Raw genomic sequence first — 19,535 nt, forward strand, 5'->3', positions numbered from 1 at the left:
TATACTAAAAATTTAACTTTAAAACAATTCAGGTACTAATCCAAATACTGTATATTTAATTCTTATTAAATTATTATTCTCAGAAACTATTATTTTTTTAAATATATAATATATTTGAAAGGTTAAAAATGTAACTTTTCTGAAAATCCATTCATCTTATAATAATCTACCTTCTATTACTGTTCACAAAACTCCTTGTGCAAAGTATTTAATCTTAAACATTTTTTATAATGAAATTTATATAATTTTAATATAATAAAAATGAAACCATATGTTCACATTTTAAATTTAAAATAAATTCATCAATACAAAGTTAAAATAAATGGTTATTTTATTCAATATCAAGCTAAACTGTACTAAGCAAAACAATTTTATAAATTTATTAACCAACAAAGCAAATTTACTTAGAAAACATGTTTAATTCTTTAAGTTTAACTTTCAATTCAAACTTTAATGTGAAAATAAAATAATATAATACATCTTAATATTTGCAATGCTAATTAAGATCTTTCTTATATAATAACCACCTTATATTGATTTTTGTTAAATATATAAAATTTATTGAAGAACAAGTGTATATATATTTTAAACTGTACATTCTCAGTACTTCTATAAATATTTAATTTTTCACTATTTTAATTTTATAACAAATTCCATAAGAAAACTTCTATATAAGATTTACTTTTCATTTATTTATTTAAAAGTTTGTTTTGTTTTAAATTTAATCAACATTTGACTTATAAATTTGAAATATAAGTTATAAAAACTATTCAATTTTTGAAAAAATTATATAAATTATAAAGTATTTTAATTAAAATTTTGTGAAGGAAAAAAAGTAATAAAAATAATAAATAAAATTTGAAATATTCAAATTTAGTTGAAATTTAAATATTACAATTAAATATTTTTTTCAATAAAATTTCTTTTTGAAATAAATTGTGTTAGTACATCATTATAAATATATTTTGTTTCAATAAATTAAAAAAATTCAAAAGTATTGACATTGTTTTACATTTATTAAAAAATAAATTTATATTTTCATCAACATCAACTTTGAAAGGATAAACTACTTCTTGATCTATACAAATTTTATAGATAAAATTAAGTATTTTTTCTTTTTTACAAATCATTTTATCAGTTATTGCATGTTTAGTATTGATTTATTTTAATATACATTTTATAAGGTATGTTATCTGTTTGTTGTTTTAGGGACATCACCTGTATTATTAATAGATAATTGAGAACTGTGTGGGATGATTTAATACGTATCTATTGTTTTAGAAATTTGCAAACATTAACATTTCCTTTTTAAATGCAAATGATTTTTTTTTATTACTTATAGAATTAAAAAATGCCCTATGCACTTTTTTTTATTGTTATAAAATGCATTTCTTATGCATATATCTATTCATTTATTAAATTAAGTCATCGTGTGCATATTTAAAATCATTACATGTATATGTTAATATTTTCATTGCTTGTCATGTGTCATTTTACAATTATTTCTGATAAATACAAACAATTATTTATTGTGACTTCTTCATAACACCAGGTGGAAATTTTTAATCACATTTTTAATTTATTTCATTTAAAATATATCAACCACCACCTCAAATTAGTAGTGGCTTGCCCCAATATATCATACTTTTCCTTTAACAATAGAGTTGTGCCAGTCCTCTATTAACTGCTTTCAGGGGAAAAGTTTTGAATTGAAACAATGTGACTTCTGGTTTGCATCAAAACTTCATATATAGTTAATTGGGGCCTTCTGCCCTTAAGGTTTCCATGTCTAGTCTCAAATTTCACATATCTAACTCAATTCTCAAGATTAAGGAAAGACAGATGGACAGACGACAGTGGTAATTTATAAGTTTACAATTTTTTCAAATTGCAGCCCAACAATTTTTTTAATCGTATTATTCCAATTGTACATGTCATATTGCAAGCAAAAATTGATTTCACAGTGTTTGATGATAACAGTTTAGCCTTATTATTCTTTAGCATGTAACAGTGAATTTATTTTTAGTGCTAATAAATAAGAATATAGATTATGATCAGTGAATCAATAAATTTTATTATTACATTGTCACTTCACAGATATATTTATATGCAAACATTTTTAATTCAAATTATTGGAATACAAATTTTCTTTTGTATCATGTCTCCTCTTTCTCAATCTTCCACAATCAATAATCTTATCTTTAACTTCATTAGAGAATATTGTAATATAAATACATTTATAAAACATAATTACACAATTTTTCAACAAAAAGTATAAGTTGAAGCAGTTCTTTAAAATTCCTTTCTGTTAATTTTAATTAATCAAATTCTATTGTTTGTTAATATAGTTACACATAAATCAATTTTATATATTTTAAGATAAAAATTTCTAGAGAAATGTATCATAATTTCTTTAAATACCAGAAATAAAAGTAATCTATATAATCTGAAATTTGATAAAACAAAGTACACTGGCATTAAATTCTATCCACTCAAACTATTACAGAACTTGTTCTATAGAAATTGTTAATTCTCTACTTACATCAATTGATTGACGTCATCTGAATTAGATGCTAACAGATTAATCAATACTATTTAATTTTGTTCTAGTTACTCTTTTCTATTTATTTAATCACAGAATATAGCAAGCTTATTTTGAAGAATATAGCAAATTTATTTTTATAAATTTTGTCTTTTTATCATAAATCATATATGCAGTCTAGTTTAGTTGATTAAGTACATTAACTGTTAACTTGAATTAATATGGAAAACCTTTCATTTCTTCTCAGTCTTAAAGTACATAAAATAATACTATGAAAATATTCTTACAGCATTTAAATACTTAGTTTTAATATTATAACAATAATACAATATCTGTTTAATTTATAAATGAATTTTCAGATAGCTCTGACAGCCTATATGTAATGAAATTATTTAACAGTTTCAAAGAATTTTCAAGTTATGCTAATCCAGACATCAGGGAGTAGAACAAAATACAAAAAATTCATGTTGAATTCAGTTTCCAAATAGCATGATGATAGAATTGAATTCAAAAGTTAGTTTGTATTTGTTTATTGCGTAGTTTTATTTTATTCCTTGGTTACTTGCAATGTTTGTTTTATGATGATGGTCCTGTGCTTTCAAATTGTTTTAAGAGGTAATAAATAATGTTTCAAAAAATTTATGCTTTTTTTATGCTCTAGCCAAATACATATGAAATATATAAACATTGGTATGAAAATTAAACATTTATATACTGTAATAATATTTTAAAATAAATTTAGCATGTAATATAAAGAAAAATTCTAGTTAATACAAAATAATTTCATCTTTTTCATTTCACATAAATTATTATTTATTCATTATTTAAACACTTTTATTATTGAAAGCTATTTCAGTTTTGCTATCCTTTATTATTTTCTCTTGTATTACATGTTGGTTTATTTTTTAAATTATAATTTCCTTATGATATAAATTATTATTAGCCATTAAATATTAAATAAGACATTAAATTTCATTTAATTTCTTTTCTTATATTATTTCTATCAAAGTCAAAACTAAATTATAAGAAAAACTAAATTAAAACTAAACTAAACTAATTTAAACTAATCAAAACTAAATTATAGAAATTATAAGAAAATCTATCAAGCCAAAATATTTTTGGATTGATAATTATTAGTAAATTTATTATTGAAAAGATTTAATTTTGTTTATAATTACTAAGACCATTAGATAATATAATATTTATATCTAAGTATATACAATTTCATAAAAATTTTAATAAAATTCATCCATTCTATAAGAGTAAGCTCAAATGTAATATACTACAGACACACCAAAATAAAATCACTAGGAGTAAAAAATTGTCTTTTTTGGTTTTAAGAGATAAAACAGACAATATTGAGTTTAAAAAACAAATATATTTACAAGTACTTTCAATGATAATAAATAACCATGTTCTTCAGGTAGAAACAAAAAAAGGAATAGAACAAACATTTGTTCTATTACTTTTTATGTTTTTACCTGTTTTATCTCTTAATACCGAAAAGAAAGCTTATTTGCTAGGTAAAAAACTTTAAATCACCAGATTATTTTTGAGTTACACTACATTTAAATATAAACTGATTAATATCGAAATTTGATCTAAATGTAGGCATATTATTTGATTCAGCCAATTTTTAATTCTTCTGCAAGAACTGTAATAATAAATTTTAATAAAATCAAAATGTATATCTTAACTATATTAAAGCACCTTTTTATATTACAATTTTTATTGTAGTAGCATATTATTTTGTTATTATACAATAAATTCTAAATGAGAAAATTATTTGTATGTTTATTAAAATAGTTGACGCATTCTATATTACTGTTAGCTTATTGATTTCTACTTCACTTTTTATTATACTATAAATGACCATAAATAAAATTGTGCACATCATCATAATTTATAGTTCCTAATGATTTATTAATATGTTATAACTTTTATTTTTAACTTTTATTAATTATATGTTGCATTAAACATTACATAATTTCTCTCTATTTAAATCTTCAAATTAAACTTTCAAATAAATTCATGTATTTTTAACTAGCTATATAAGGGTTTGTTATGAAAGTAGAACATATTTACCACTAAAAATATGCAAAACAGAATATTTGAAGTGGAAAACAAATTCAAAAGATAGTGTAAAGATAGATTTATTTGTGTACATTTTATTTGTACAAAACTTTCAGGATATTGCTCAGATTTATAACTATCAACATTAAATTTTTGAATGCATTTAACAAGGAATAATTTATGTAATAAGACTAGTCAAAATTATAATCAATTAAAAAAGTACTCAAGGTTAAAAATTTTATATAATTTCTGTAATATAATACAATTATAAAATGTAATATGATGTAAGAAAAACAAATAAAAATAAGCATTATAATAATATAAATCAACAATAAATTCCCGATTAAACTTCTTAATTTTTGGGAGTAATACCAGTATCTCTCAATTTGCAGATTATAATTTACTAGTGAATTAAGAATAATTTCTTTGCAACCCTAAGTTCATATTTCATCCAAAAAAATATGTATAAATAATCATTATGTTATTTCATAATACTTAAATAATATCACAATATTTTATTTTTTCTCCATTTGCATCAGTGTTGATCTGAACATATATTACAGGTAGAGCCAATGACAATAAGAAAAATTTCTCATAGTTGGGCTTTGACTGGATATAAAAAAATTAGATGTAACCATTATGTATAGTACATTGTACTCATTTCTACTCCTAATTTTTGTAGTGAAATAAAATAAAAAAATACATATGTATCTTGAAAAGGAAAGAATCTGCCAGTACAGAAATGTTTGGGTGGTATATCCTCTCTGTTCATTATAGTGATGCCTGTGCACATTTGTACTTTAAGAAAAAAATATTTATTCTTGTTTTCATTTTTCTTCTATATATCTGTATTTTATCATGTGTGGATTACATTTTGTAAGCTCAGTAACAGCAAAGACATTAACTGGCAATAAATGATACTATCAAATTTTATCAGTTTCTTTGTCAGTAGGTTAAAAACAAAAAAGTTCAGAAAATTTAAACTTACTTTTTCTTCTGACAAAGATCAATCAACAAAATTATAAACTATCAATACTTATATAACTATGTTAATTTATTTATTTTATTACATATTTTTATTGAAAAAGTATCATCAACAAACAACTGTTGTCTATAATATATTGAACTGATAAATCAGAAAAATATTTTTATTTATATATACTTATGCATAATGTATATGAAATAAATTTGCATGAATATAATGTTATTTTTAGAAAATAAATTTTATTTAAATTTGAATTTTTATTATGAAATCAACCATATCAGATGTATTTTAAAACAGCAGTGTAAAAATTCAACAAAATACTAAAATACTTAATACAATACTTTCTTTTCTATATTTTAGTATAAAGTGATTAAAAAAATATTTTTAACAAATTTTAAAATTATAAAAGAACTAATGATAAAAAGTAATTTGCTTAAATTACTTTTTATCATTATTGATTGATAAAATATGTTTGATAATGTTTATTTTTATTTTCAGAATAAAAATCAATTTCAAATAGATTAGAATTAAGACATAATTTAGAATTTCTCCTTTTTAATCTTTATAATTACATTTGTTTAGCAAACTATGATCAGTTCTTTATATACTTTTTCTTGTAATTACATTCTGTCTTGAAATAAAAATTTTCTTTTCAACATAGAAAAAAAACAGAACATAAAATGTGATACTTAAAAATTTTTGTTATTAATACAAATGCCAAATTTCATATATTTTATTAGTCATTGAATATCAGATATATTGAATGTGAAATTAAATTTCTTCTATTCATCAATACCTTAACTATTTCATAATTTATTCTGCTCTGTTTTCTTCTTTCACCTAAGTTAGCTTCTGTTAATATATTATTTATATGCCGCATATGTAATTATGTCATAATTATAAAATAATAAAGTAATATTAAGACAAAATGATAAGTTGAGATAAAGATATCTTATTATTTTTATCAAAAAAACACACTATATTAAAATCTTTCTTTATAATTTTTAAAACTATACAAAGTAATATACATAGTGTAATTTATATAAATACACACACACTTTATAGATTCTTACTTATGAACAGTTCTGTATGTTTTCTTAATACTATATGCTATTCATTTTAAGAAGCCTATTTTTACTGCAGATTACATATATTTGAGACAGGTAATGAGATACTATCTGCTCTAAAAACTAATCTGTAGTAAAAACTGGCTTCTTAAAATGAATAGCATGCAATATTAAGAAAACACACAATACAAGCTCTATCTCAAATCTTTTAGTGATGAAGATTTGTTATCTTTCATCATTTCATGTTTGTCTTGACAAATAATATCTATCACTGTTTGCCCACTAATGTAAGTTGTAAACTTATGTGTCTGAAACTGACAATGGCATATTTCTCAGTATAATTTTTTTCAACTATTCTCTCTATAGTTTCTATGCCAAGTGACAAAAGTAGAACACTGAGGAAAAGGTTCCTAACCTTTGAGTTTGAAGTTAAATAATGAATTACATAAAGATATTATTTTTATATATTAAATTATGTTTATTATACACAATATAATTTAACATATAAAAACAAACTTCATGTATATTAATATCTATAAAAATGCTAATGATATACTTCTTATATTTTTTAAATTCCTTTTAAAAATATTCTGAAGGTCTAAAGTTTTAGAATTCTGGAGCTAATCTGATAAATTATATAAAAATATTATTTTATTATAATAAAACTATTAAAAAGTTATTTTGCTAATGATAACAAAATTCCTTTTTAACAATTTATATTTAAATCACTTAATCAAATATATTATAAATATATTTTTAACATAGTAATTAGAAATATAGTTAAGTAACTAGAAGTTAAAATTTTAATAAGAAAAAATTCATTTTTTTATAAATTATATTTATATTAATCATTTAAATCATCTTACAATACATTGGACATGCATATCTTCTGTCTTGTTCCCTTAAGCACATCATCTATTAAAAATAAAAGAAATGACATTTACATAAAAGCTTTTTACGAAATACGTTAAAAAAATATTTTAAAATAAATTTATTAAAGAAATTTCTTCAATAATTAAGTTGCAGAACTGAATACATTATTAAATATTAGATTTTATTGGAAAAATTTTCTTTTGTTTTTAAAAGAAAAAGTTAATATTTAATAAGATTTTATTTTTTAAATAACTGCTGATGGAGCTGTAAAACAGAATTATGTAGGTAATGGCAGTTAATAAGAGCTACTGATGAATTCAATATATTTCTTTCAGATCACCATCAGAATAAATGGATTTCTAGAAAAACAAACTGATTATATTTTGCAAAAGCACTTTGGCTTAAATGCACAGAAGTCAGGCTCTTTAAATTTACTGACAGCAATATTGAATGCTTTTATTTCAAATTATTTTATTTTATTTTTTCATGATATCAATACAGGAAAAAAAATCCAATTATGAAAGGATAAAACCTTAAAACTTTTTAATCAAAGTAAATTTTTTTAATATAATTATTTAATATTTTCTTTAACCATTAAAAGAAAAAAAAAATTATAATTTAAAGGATTCTAGAAAAAAGACATTATATAACAACAATCTCTCTTTTTCATTTATTTATAATTTTAATCTATAATTATATAACTTATTCATTAAAAGAAAAAAGTTTTTCTGTGAAAAGTATAAAATTAAAATTAATATATAAACATACACAAAACTCAACTAAGTCTAATAAACCAGACTAATTTCAGGTTGTAACAGAAATGATTAGTCTAATGAATTTGGTTTAAAGATGGTGGACTGACTGCCTGATTTTAGACCAAATTTATTAGTTTAATCATTCTTGTTATAATTTGAAACTAATTGAGTTTATTAAACTACTTGATTAACAAATCAAACCTGTAAATTTTCATATTAAAACATCTTATATAATAAAGTATCTAACTTGATAATGAAATAAAAAATTATAAATTTAATTCAAATATGCACAGCATGTATCAATCAAATAAGAAATATTTTCTCCATTATTCTCTTTTTATTTTTCTCAGAATAAGTCTAAGAATGCATGTACAGTTTTCTGTTCTGCAGCAGAAAACTTACATATGTATTTACAGGCATAAACTAGGTCTGATTGCATCTTTTTAATCATTGTGATTGTCTGGCAATCTACGCACATATTTGTATTAAAAACTGTGCTTTGTTTTCATGACTAAGCAATTACATGACAGAAAATTGCATGTACAGTACATTCTTAGGCATGTCAAGAAACTTAAAATTTTCATTATGATTGTTATCTTCAGAAGCATACAGAATAAGTTCTATTTATATAACCATATTCTTCAAATTTTAATTTTAATGAATCAAGAAATAATGGATCAAATATGAGAAAAATGTAATTCTATAGAACTGTATTTAAATGCATTCAATTTACACTTAAGTTCATAATTAATGAGACTGATTCAATCAGAACCAATAATTTAAATGATGGGTTTACTTAATTAGGATGCATTTCCTAATTTTTTTTAATGATTGAATATTATAATTAAACAGTGTTACTAAGAACTTTAGAAATGACAAGAAATATTGTTTTTTTTTCAGATTAACTTTTGCTCCAATCTCTAAAATTATTTGTACATATTAAAATTTAATAATAAATTGTTAATAAGTGAACTTAGCCATTGATTACTTCTAAGTATGACTTTAAGAAAAATACATCAATGTTTCAGAAGTGTGTATTGGTCATTCTTATTGATAAACTGTTCCATGTAGAAAATAACAAATTTCAACATTTTATTATTTCTCTTTGCCTTACTCATGTTTCCCCCCCTTATTTCAGCATTTAAATATTTATAAAAATGCAAATTATAAAATATAGAATCATTAATAACTCTCAATAACATAAAAATATAAAAATTTTATCTGTATTTTTTTTACCTGTAATAAAATATACAGTAAAAAAATCAACAGATAAGTATCACTAATATATTATTTAATATAGGATACAAAATTTTTTCTACTAAAACTTACTGGAAAAAATCCTGTATTCTAGAACTTAATTGAAATTTATTTCTTTAACATTTCAAATCTACTCTAATCCATTCTCGAAAGACTTAGAAGACAGTTAAAGAAATAAATTTAAATTAACTTATAAAATAAATCATTTCTTTCCTGTATTATTTAGATTAAGTAGCTGTACTACTTGCTGTAAGTTATACTTAAACTTGTTTATATGTTATAATAAAATTTTGAAAATTTAATACACACATTTAAAAATGCTTAGAAAAGCTTAGTCAATTTCCTAAAAGCTTAAGTGTAATTACTTAAATCGGATAAAAAAATTTTACAAAAAAAATATTAAAAAGCATTAAATGTAAGTATATAAACTTACATTTAATGCTTTTCAATATTTTTTTTTGTAATTTTTTTTTATGATTTAAGTAATTACACTTATATTTCAACTTATAGCAAAATAAAGACTTAGTTATTAAAACTTTACACAAAGTAAAGTTGTAATAATTAATTTCCTTAAAAATTATAAATTAAATTGCACAATTCGATGTTTCCTTACTTCTGATTGCAATAAACTTAAATAAATCTTTAGTTATTCTTATTTTTTACCAATACATTTCCATCAAAATTATTAAGATTAAATTTGTTTTTAATGGTTGTTTTCAAAACAAAACAGCCTTATTCTTTCAAAAATAAGACAATTTTAGCCTAGAAATGCACATGTGACTACCTGTCACGTGATTGTTTAGTCATAAAATGAAACATGCAGTTTTTAATATGAATACATGCATAAACAAGAATAAGTATCCATGTATCTTCTTTTGTTTATAAGATAGTTCCAACTTTAGGATTTAATAAATACATGCATAGGTTGTAAATAATCACAATGATTAAAAACAAGCAACTGAACCTAGTTTAAGTTTAGAAATATACATGGAAGTTTTCTGTCACACACCAGAAAACTGTACATTCATTCCTAGGCTTATTAATTAATGCTACTGTTAAAAGTTAATGTTGTTTCAGAAAACTCAACTTTAATCATGTCAAAATTTGGATCTGTCTTGTTTCAAAGATATCAATGTCTTGTTTCGTATTAATGTGGAAAGTCAATTTATCCAGTTTTCATTACATAAGTAACAGAAGAGGTCCCAATTTGTCTGTTTTATGTTCACCTGGGCATTCTTGTTGATGATATTTATATGTTTTGTTTGCGTAAAGATAAACATATGGTCACTTGCCAAGGTACATAACGTTTTGCAATTGTCTACTATTTGTGGCAGTTCTGTTGACACCAGACAAACATCTGTCCAGCCTCTAGTGTGTGGTGTGAAAAAAGTCAGACGGTCAGTCATATCACTAGTTAACACTAGCCAAGTCAACTACTTTTTAAATTGTAAATTCCATGTATCTAACATCTTGTTTATTCTTTATATTATGTGTTACCTTTCAAATGTCTACTAGACACTGTGGAATAGCCGTTGCCCTTTTAACTATCTTCATTATCACAGTACGACGTGCACTATACTCCAGCCATCTCAATACTGTATATCTTAATATTATTGTAAAATGCAACTAGCATTATTTTAATTAACAATAAAACTGGTTACCGACTACATCGATGTACTTATATTACTCTGTATTCTTATAATATTGTATTGTGTTGTGTTCAAATTGAACCAATCTCTTGTCGAGAAAAGTACTCCCGTTTTGTATATACTGTTAATTCTGTACACATTTGTATTCTATTGCATCTTGTTTTAATTGAATAAATGGCAATGCAGACGCACGTGGGGTCCCTTGGGAACCTCATGGTTGCTATTTTCACACCTTCCTATCTTTCTTTACTTCTTCTTCCGCCTAACTTCTCTTTTCTTACTCTCTTCTTTCCACTTCCAATAGGGCTAAGTTCAATGCTAAGTACGGATAGCCCTCTTTTCCTTTAATCCAAAGTCCAAAGGTCAGTCATATTAACCGAGACTAAGCCAAACTCTTCCATCAAGTTAGTTACCAGCCAGCCCCCATTATCCTCCTTATGTTAAACCAAACTGCTGATTTGGCATTTAAATTGCCAGCAACAATCACATTTTCACTATCTACTTTTCTTAGTACCTTCTCAAGTTCATTAACACCTTTCTCATCATTCATATTTGGCTATATGTAGGCATTTATTACATATATAGGGGGATCGTGATGTATTATAGCTGTTGTAATTATCTCGGAAGAAAGGCATGGAATCAGTGCTATATCTATCTGATTATTGTTCACTCCTATACAGCTTTTTGGAGTACTGCCATTGTTTTTATAAAGGATTTGCCAATTTCCAACCCTCATTATTGAGTTTTTTACTGTATATGGCTCTTGAATTAAAATCAAATCAGCTTTAAGTTTGTTAGCTTTATACATCATTAAAGAGCTTGAAGCTTTCCCTCTTTGTGCATTAATATGTAAAATATTAAGGCCTACATCAGAATTATTGTGATGGTCTTTATCTTGTCTATTATGATTTGTGTTAGTTGGAGTGTTATTTAGAGTTTGATTACAATCCATATTCAGTTTTGTCAATCATTTGAATCTTCAACTTTGCTAATGTCGGACATTGGTTGCTGAGTACATTGTGATTTGTTGATTTTTTTCTATCTGGTGGTAGGTTTCTATTAGCTTTTTTGCAATTTACGCAAAATGGTATTGTATTCAGTAATTGACAATCCTTATATTGGTGACCCATAGAACACTGACTGCATTTTTGTTCTTCTCTGCAGTCATATGTAAGGTGATTGAATCCACAACATTGATAACATCGCGTGATTGGTATAAAATCATCAACATGTATATTAGTCCATGACATGGAGATATGCCAATGAGCTATTAAGATATTGCAGATTTTCAGTGTTACTGATAAAATGGCATATCGACAATTTTCTTTTGCTTTTCCTCTCCTTAATATTGTACTGATTCTGCATGCATCTCTGACACTGTTGCTGTCCATTTCCTTCCATATCTTGTTCTGTTTTATCATTACTTCTATAAGTTTTTCATCCGTGATGCTGTTAGGGATATTTAAGAGGATAACTCTTGGTCTTTTCCCTTCAGATAGTTTACATTTGACTCTATCTCTGATTTCTGAAAGGTCCTCAGATGGGAGTGGACCTTTTCATCATAATTCAGCGAGTTCTAGAGAATTTTTTAGTATTCAATTTAATGAATCAACAGATGTAGCAAACATGTCTCAGTTCTTATGTTTTGTGAGATATGAATGCAATAGGGACACATCAATCAAAGAAAATATGTTGTTTTGCAAAATAGTACCAGGTCAAGCAATAGGACAATGTCTTTTTGATGTTTTTTATAAAGCTACTAGAAACAGATGGACATGATAAAAACATTTTATTAATGACAGACAAAGTTCATGCATTCATTAAGAAGCTTGATATCTGGATTATTCGCCTTCAAAGCAAAAATTTGGATATGTTCCCACTCACTTCTAATTATATTGAGAAAAATTTGAATGAACAAGAAACCATTATTCATCACAGTTTCAATTGCATGAAGATGCATTTGCATGAGCTAAAAACTCAGTTGACAAAGTATTTCCCGAAAGATAAAAATGATTTCTCGAAGAGATGGGTACTGAATCCATTTAGTAAAAATGTTGTTGCTGCTGTTAAGTTATCAGTTGAGATTCACAACCAGGTCATCGAAATGTCTGCCAACAAAATGCTACAACTGCAATTTACATCTGAAGATGCAAATACGCTTTGGCTTGCTCGTCGACACGAATATGGAAATTTAGTCACAGAAGCATTGAAAATTTAATCCCTTTCACCATGTCTTATCTCTGTGAAAAGGGTTTTTCATCTATGGTTGTGCTAAAAACTAAATACAGGAATCGTCTTTTATCACTCGAAAACAATTTGCTTTTGTGTGTTTCTAATGTAGATCCACATATGGAGAAAATTTTAAATGAAAAACAAATGCAACCATCACATTAATTTCTTTTCTTTACATGTGTACTTATTGTAAGTAAAATGTTTATAAGTTTATAATAAATGATTTTTTCTCATAAAATGATTTCATTATTGTTTCACGACCCCCAGGTTGAGAAACACTGGACTAGATCATTGACCTCTAGCATAGTAATGCATAGCTATAATGGTATCTGATGCTTGTATATTATATCTTATGCTTTATTTTTCTATTAAATTTGTTATTTAGTTAAACTATCAACCTGTTGTTATTCAGAGTAACAGGCACCCTATTGACAGCCACAACCTCCCCACTTGAAACAAATAGCCCTCCTATAACAAGCCATCCAGTGACAATGTGAGTGGTCTTCACCAGACTGTCGCCATTAAAAGGGGTTTAGAGTTTGACTTTCTACCCCCCAGCTTCTCACACTAATGATAAATGAACAAAACATATTTCACCAACATCAATAAAGTTCAATACTGAACAATAATTACAAAATTATTGTAAAAATAATGAAACTTTAACTACTGTATTAAAATAATCCAATTGATTGTAATAAAATAATCCATATTATTCTTAATTTTCAAAATTAAAGAATTTTTAGAATTTCATTCTATTGACATTCTGCTTATATTTGTTGAATTTTAAAGGTTGTTGTTTGGAAAATGCACTATAGCCACTGTAATACATGACATTACATTTAATTTTGAATTTAGATGTAGTAAAAATTCTGTTTAGTAACTAATATTTACTTTGAAAAATAATTGTTATTACAAAATTTAAACTTGGTATAATATAAAATCCATTTAATTTCATTAGTAAAAGTACATCTCACGTTTGACTATAATGAAATGACATGTAAACTCTGAAAAAAGGAGAGCTTCTAAATGTACAAAAGAAAAAAAAATTATAATTCGTATTCAGTTTACAAAATCAATATACTTCTAATTTATTGCTTATGCTATCTAATATGTAATGTCCTACTGTTTTGATCACAAATAATTATATTTTCATTCCATACATCGTTTTATGTTTTATTTAGTTTTAAATTAATAATTCTGTGGCAGAATTTGTAACCTTGCATTATTATTTAAAACTTTAATAATAAACATAATAAGCATAATTGATTAAAATATTAGACTAAAAGTTTTAATGTTTAGAAGAATTAGAATTCAAGTATATTTGACCATATAGAAATGTTCAAAATTGCAAATTTTTTTTAATATCTACAATATAGAACATAAAATACCTCTAGTTATTTTGCAAAACTTGATCTAAACAATCAAGAAGAAAAAGTCACTAAAATTTATATTTTCAACTTAATTTTTAAATGCAAATATAGATTTAAAATTAAAAAATTGGATTACACATTATATAGTTTTCATAATAAATTTTGATCAAAGATTTAAAACTTTTAGTAAAATTATATCAAAAACTGAATGCAAATACAGTATATAAACCAAACTGATATATTAGTCTAACAATATTCAAGTAATTTTGGTGAATTTATTGATCAATATGAATATAAAGGAATATCGATTAGATTTTATAGAAAATTTCATTCCTTTAATAAATACATTTGCATATATATTTGTATTTCAAAATGCAAAATAAATCAATATAACTGGATATATTGAATAAAATGTTTCAAAACAAATTATAGCTTACATTTTAAAAATTTATTGACTGATAAATGGATCAACTAAAAGCAAAAATAACTTTAATAACTCAAACACTAACTGTATATAAAATTTATAGGTGCTAATGTATCTATATTTTTTTTTAATTTAGATTGTTAGAAAAAGTATATGAAAATCAATAGCTTGATGTCTTTATGAAAAAAGAAACTGGTAGTTTACATAAAATATAATTTTTCTATTAATCAACACACTGAAAACCTTTTTTATATCCCAGTATTTTTATGTTTTTATCTAAAGCTATTCTTGTACTGGAATATAAAAAAGGTTTCTAGTGTGTTGATTTATCCTTCACAGGGATTGTGTGAGAAGTTGGTTTTTTTGTTCTATTAAACTTTTATCAAGTTAATTTTCTTTTTGCCTCTAGAATAATTATAACAGAATTATTATAATTATTCTCCAATATAATTTAATATAAAATTATGAAAATTTTATTTTGAATTTTAAAACAGCAATTTTATAATTGTTATTAATTTAAAAAGAAATTTGAAGAAATTTATATAAAATTTTAAATTGTAACACATGATATTTGAACTTTTAAGTAATAAAAAGTTGTTTGATCTTTGTCTAATTTTTATAAGGATGAACTAGCCATTGTAATTAATCAGCTGAATACTCAATGCACTTTTTAAATAAATGGGTAAAGTTTAAATAATGATAATGCTTTCAATTATATTACCATCTTCAGGCACAGACAATTGAAAGTGAATTCTTCCCACTATTCAGACTGAAGTAGAAACTTCATCACCCACTGTTAAAGATGCATCAATTAATTCAGCTTTATATATCATATCACTCAAGTACTTTTCTTATTAACAGCAAACAATGTCTTCACAAAATGTGAAGACATTGTTTGCTGTTAATAAGAAAACAATGTTTGTTTTCAGTAGTTTTACAAGAATAAAAATTTTTTTTGTAAAACAAAAAATTCATAATAAAATTTTTTAATTTAAAAATGGCAATCTAATGTACAAGGAATTCTAAAATATTATTTAAAGTTACATATTAAAAGTTTAAAATTATTTTCAATTTTATTTAGTTTCTATAAGACAATGTAATTTAAGTTTATATGTCTAAAAATTATATTAAATAATTATTATACTAACATTAATAAATCTTAACATCTTAAATTTATATAGTATTGAAAAATAAACAATAGGTTTAAGATATATAAGATTTATATATATATATATATATATATAGGTAGTTGCTATCTTTTTGCACCATCTGATCTAGAACTTAAAGTAGAATTTAAAAAACTCAATAAAAACTGGTCATTTAAAAAAACATATTTTGTTGCTTTTTTATATACATAATAGCATCATATAATATGTAAAATAGTGTAATATCAAAATAATGTTTCACTTTTCTGATTAATTACAAATAAACACACACAAAGTAAACAGTTGTCTAACTAAAAACATATTAAAAAATTTAAAGCTCATATTTTGCTGTTTTCTTTATTTCTTTTTATGCTTTATAAAGGTTTATAATGCCAGATAAAAATGAACTATTCTTATAATAAATAACTTATACAAAAACTTAATTTTTATAAAAATAAGAAAATTGTCCACTTTTATATTTTAGTTTTAGGTCTGTAAAACTATGTAAACAGCATATGATTTTTAAATTTATTTAGTAATGATATATATTAGTTTTTTAGATTCTTTCTGAAATCATTTCAAACAAAAAAAAAAATTAAGTTATGAAAAGAAACTGATATGGTTTGATGGGATAAAACAATATATGAGGAATTTTCCAGGGAGGATGAAGAGAATGGTCCATATTTAGGTTTTCGACACAAAATAAACCTAAAAATCTCCACAAGAACCACAACTATCAGTGTTCAATGGTTAAGCCACTCAGCCAGTGGTTGGTCAAAAAGAAACTGAAGAAACAAAGCTTTAAAAAATTTCCTAAAATTCATAGAAGTATAGTAATATAGTGATTAAGAGTGGTTTCATAACATCAATTATATATTAAAAAAGTATATTGAAATATTGTATATATATATTTTTTTTTTTTTTGTATTGATTTAGATCAATGGTGTCCAAACTATGGTCTCCCTGAACCAAATTCAGCCTGTAGTACTTGGTAAATTTGGCCAATGAAATATTTGAAAAAATCATGTATAAATAATAGAAATCAGAAATTTTATAAACTATATATACTAGTTTTATAATATATCTAATTTGCATGTTTATTTCAAATAAGAAGAAATACTTCCTATAATAAAAGTAAAATACACTTCACACCAACATTTAACTATATAAAGTAACTACACTTAAGTGTTGTGGCATTACCAACAGTGACTTTTAAAGTATAAAATAGTTCACTAGCACTTTCAATAGCACAAAGCTACCATCATCAGGCAAGTATCAAATAAAACTGCTTTTAATAACGCTTTCTATACATAAATTTTTTAACATTGGCACTATGCATGTATTCAGTAATTTCTCTTACATTGGTTACATTGTTACAAAAGAAGATTTTAATTTTTGAATTGATTAAAAAATATACAGTGTATGTACAGTACATAGTTGCACTAAGATAAGTATTTTATTTAACCCAAATGTCTGCATTTAATATAAACACTTATGAACAATACATACATTTGCACAAATACTGTACAAACCCCAAGCTTTATATAAATTACTGTATCCATTACTTGCTTAGTGATTTCTAGGTTATTTGTTATCTAAATTTACAAGTTAGTGATGATCAAGATTCTAAAGAAAATTATTTCTCTTTAGATAAAATTTCATATGCATTTTTTGAATTAGAAGAAACTGTTGCAAGTTGCAGTTTTAAATAGTTTTATTTCTTTCAATTGGCTTAGTTTCAAATTCTTCAAAGTTTTAAGATGCAACTTGTTTCTATTCATCAAAACAGAAAAATTTTATTTTGATAATCAACAGTTACAATAGGCAGTTATTTTTATGAATATAAACAAACAAGGAAAAAATGCCTATTTCTTTTGATAACACAGATATTGTCAGTCAGAATCACATTAAGAAAAATTAAAATAAACATATGAATAGAGTTTAAGTATTATTATTTGGTATCTTATTTGTTTTTGAAAGAATTATCAGTTCAATTCCATATAACTAGTTGCAGCAGAACAAGTATGATAAATTTCATGAGACTAAATTAATTTAAAATTTCTCATAAAATTTATTTTTTGGGTTGCAATTTTCAAATTGCAGACCTATACTTTCCCTATAGACCTAATGAACAAATAGAAGACCTATGTCTTCTATTTGTTCTATGCTAATCTTGAGAACAGAGTTAGATACATAAAAATCACAACTAGATATAGAAAGCTTAGGGCCAGAAGTCCTGATTAACTATATATGAACTTTAAGTATGGACTAGAAGTTACATGATTTCAATTCACAATTTTCCCCAGTATGGAGTTAAATAAATGACCAGCATAACTTGATTGTTATCAGGAAAAGTATGATGTAAAAGGGAAAGGCACTACTAAAATCAAGACCAAATACAGAAAGCTTAAGGGCTGCAGACCATGATTTAACTATATATGAACTATATATCCAATCTAGACTGAAAGTAATGTTATTTTTTTTAATTTAAAGATGAATAAAAATTGCAACAATTAAAAATAACTGTATTTTTCTTGAATTACTCTCTCTATATATATGAATAATACCCTCAATTTTATGGTATATTACTGTTAAAATATTACAATATTTTACAATGATGGATGCCTTTAAAAAAGGATAGTTGATTCTGAAGATTGTATTTTTAAAGAAAGTTGGAGCAAACAATATTTTTCTGTAGAATTAGAAAGGGTTATTTATTTCATCTTCAATAAAAACAGCTTTTATAAAGGAATGTAACATAAAAAGACATTTCAATACCAAACACCTAAATAAACAGAGCTTAAACCTTAGTAAATTCAGGACAAAAATAATATTAAGTTATGTTATGATATATGTCAACTTTTAAATTTTGAAATATAAGTTAATTTAAAGAAGAAAAAGTTAAGTTCCATTAAAATAAGAATCTAAAGAAATAAAGCAATTTTCTTATAGAAACACATAACTAACTAAATGTGCAGATTCATTTTCATTATCATGTCATATACAAATTAGCTTAATTAAATAAATAATTTTCTGATGGAGAAGTGATAAAAGTGTGTCCTCTAAAAACTCCAAAATGTATATGCAAGAAAAGATTAAACATTTTAAAAATATAACACTTTCAAGAATGACAACTCAAAACAGTAGAAAAAAACACACACTA

General features: G+C 24.0%; 1 protein-coding gene across 3 annotated transcripts in view; it reads right to left on the reverse strand.

Annotated features, from left to right (window-relative positions):
* unc-13 overlaps window positions 1-19,535 on the reverse strand; it is a 347,436-nt gene that overhangs the window by 268,022 nt on the left and 59,879 nt on the right. For all 3 annotated transcript variants that reach the window (XM_067268874.1, XM_067268872.1, XM_067268873.1), the window contains exon 7: window positions 7,534-7,582. In XM_067268874.1, coding sequence (XP_067124975.1) covers window positions 7,534-7,582 — 49 coding nt within the window. The remainder of the gene's footprint in view (window positions 1-7,533; window positions 7,583-19,535) is intronic.

The sequence above is a fragment of the Centruroides vittatus genome, unplaced genomic scaffold, assembly GCF_030686945.1.
Source record: "Centruroides vittatus isolate TY-2023 unplaced genomic scaffold, ASM3068694v2 contig_341, whole genome shotgun sequence".
In the NCBI taxonomy this organism is placed as follows: Eukaryota; Metazoa; Arthropoda; class Arachnida; order Scorpiones; family Buthidae; genus Centruroides; species Centruroides vittatus.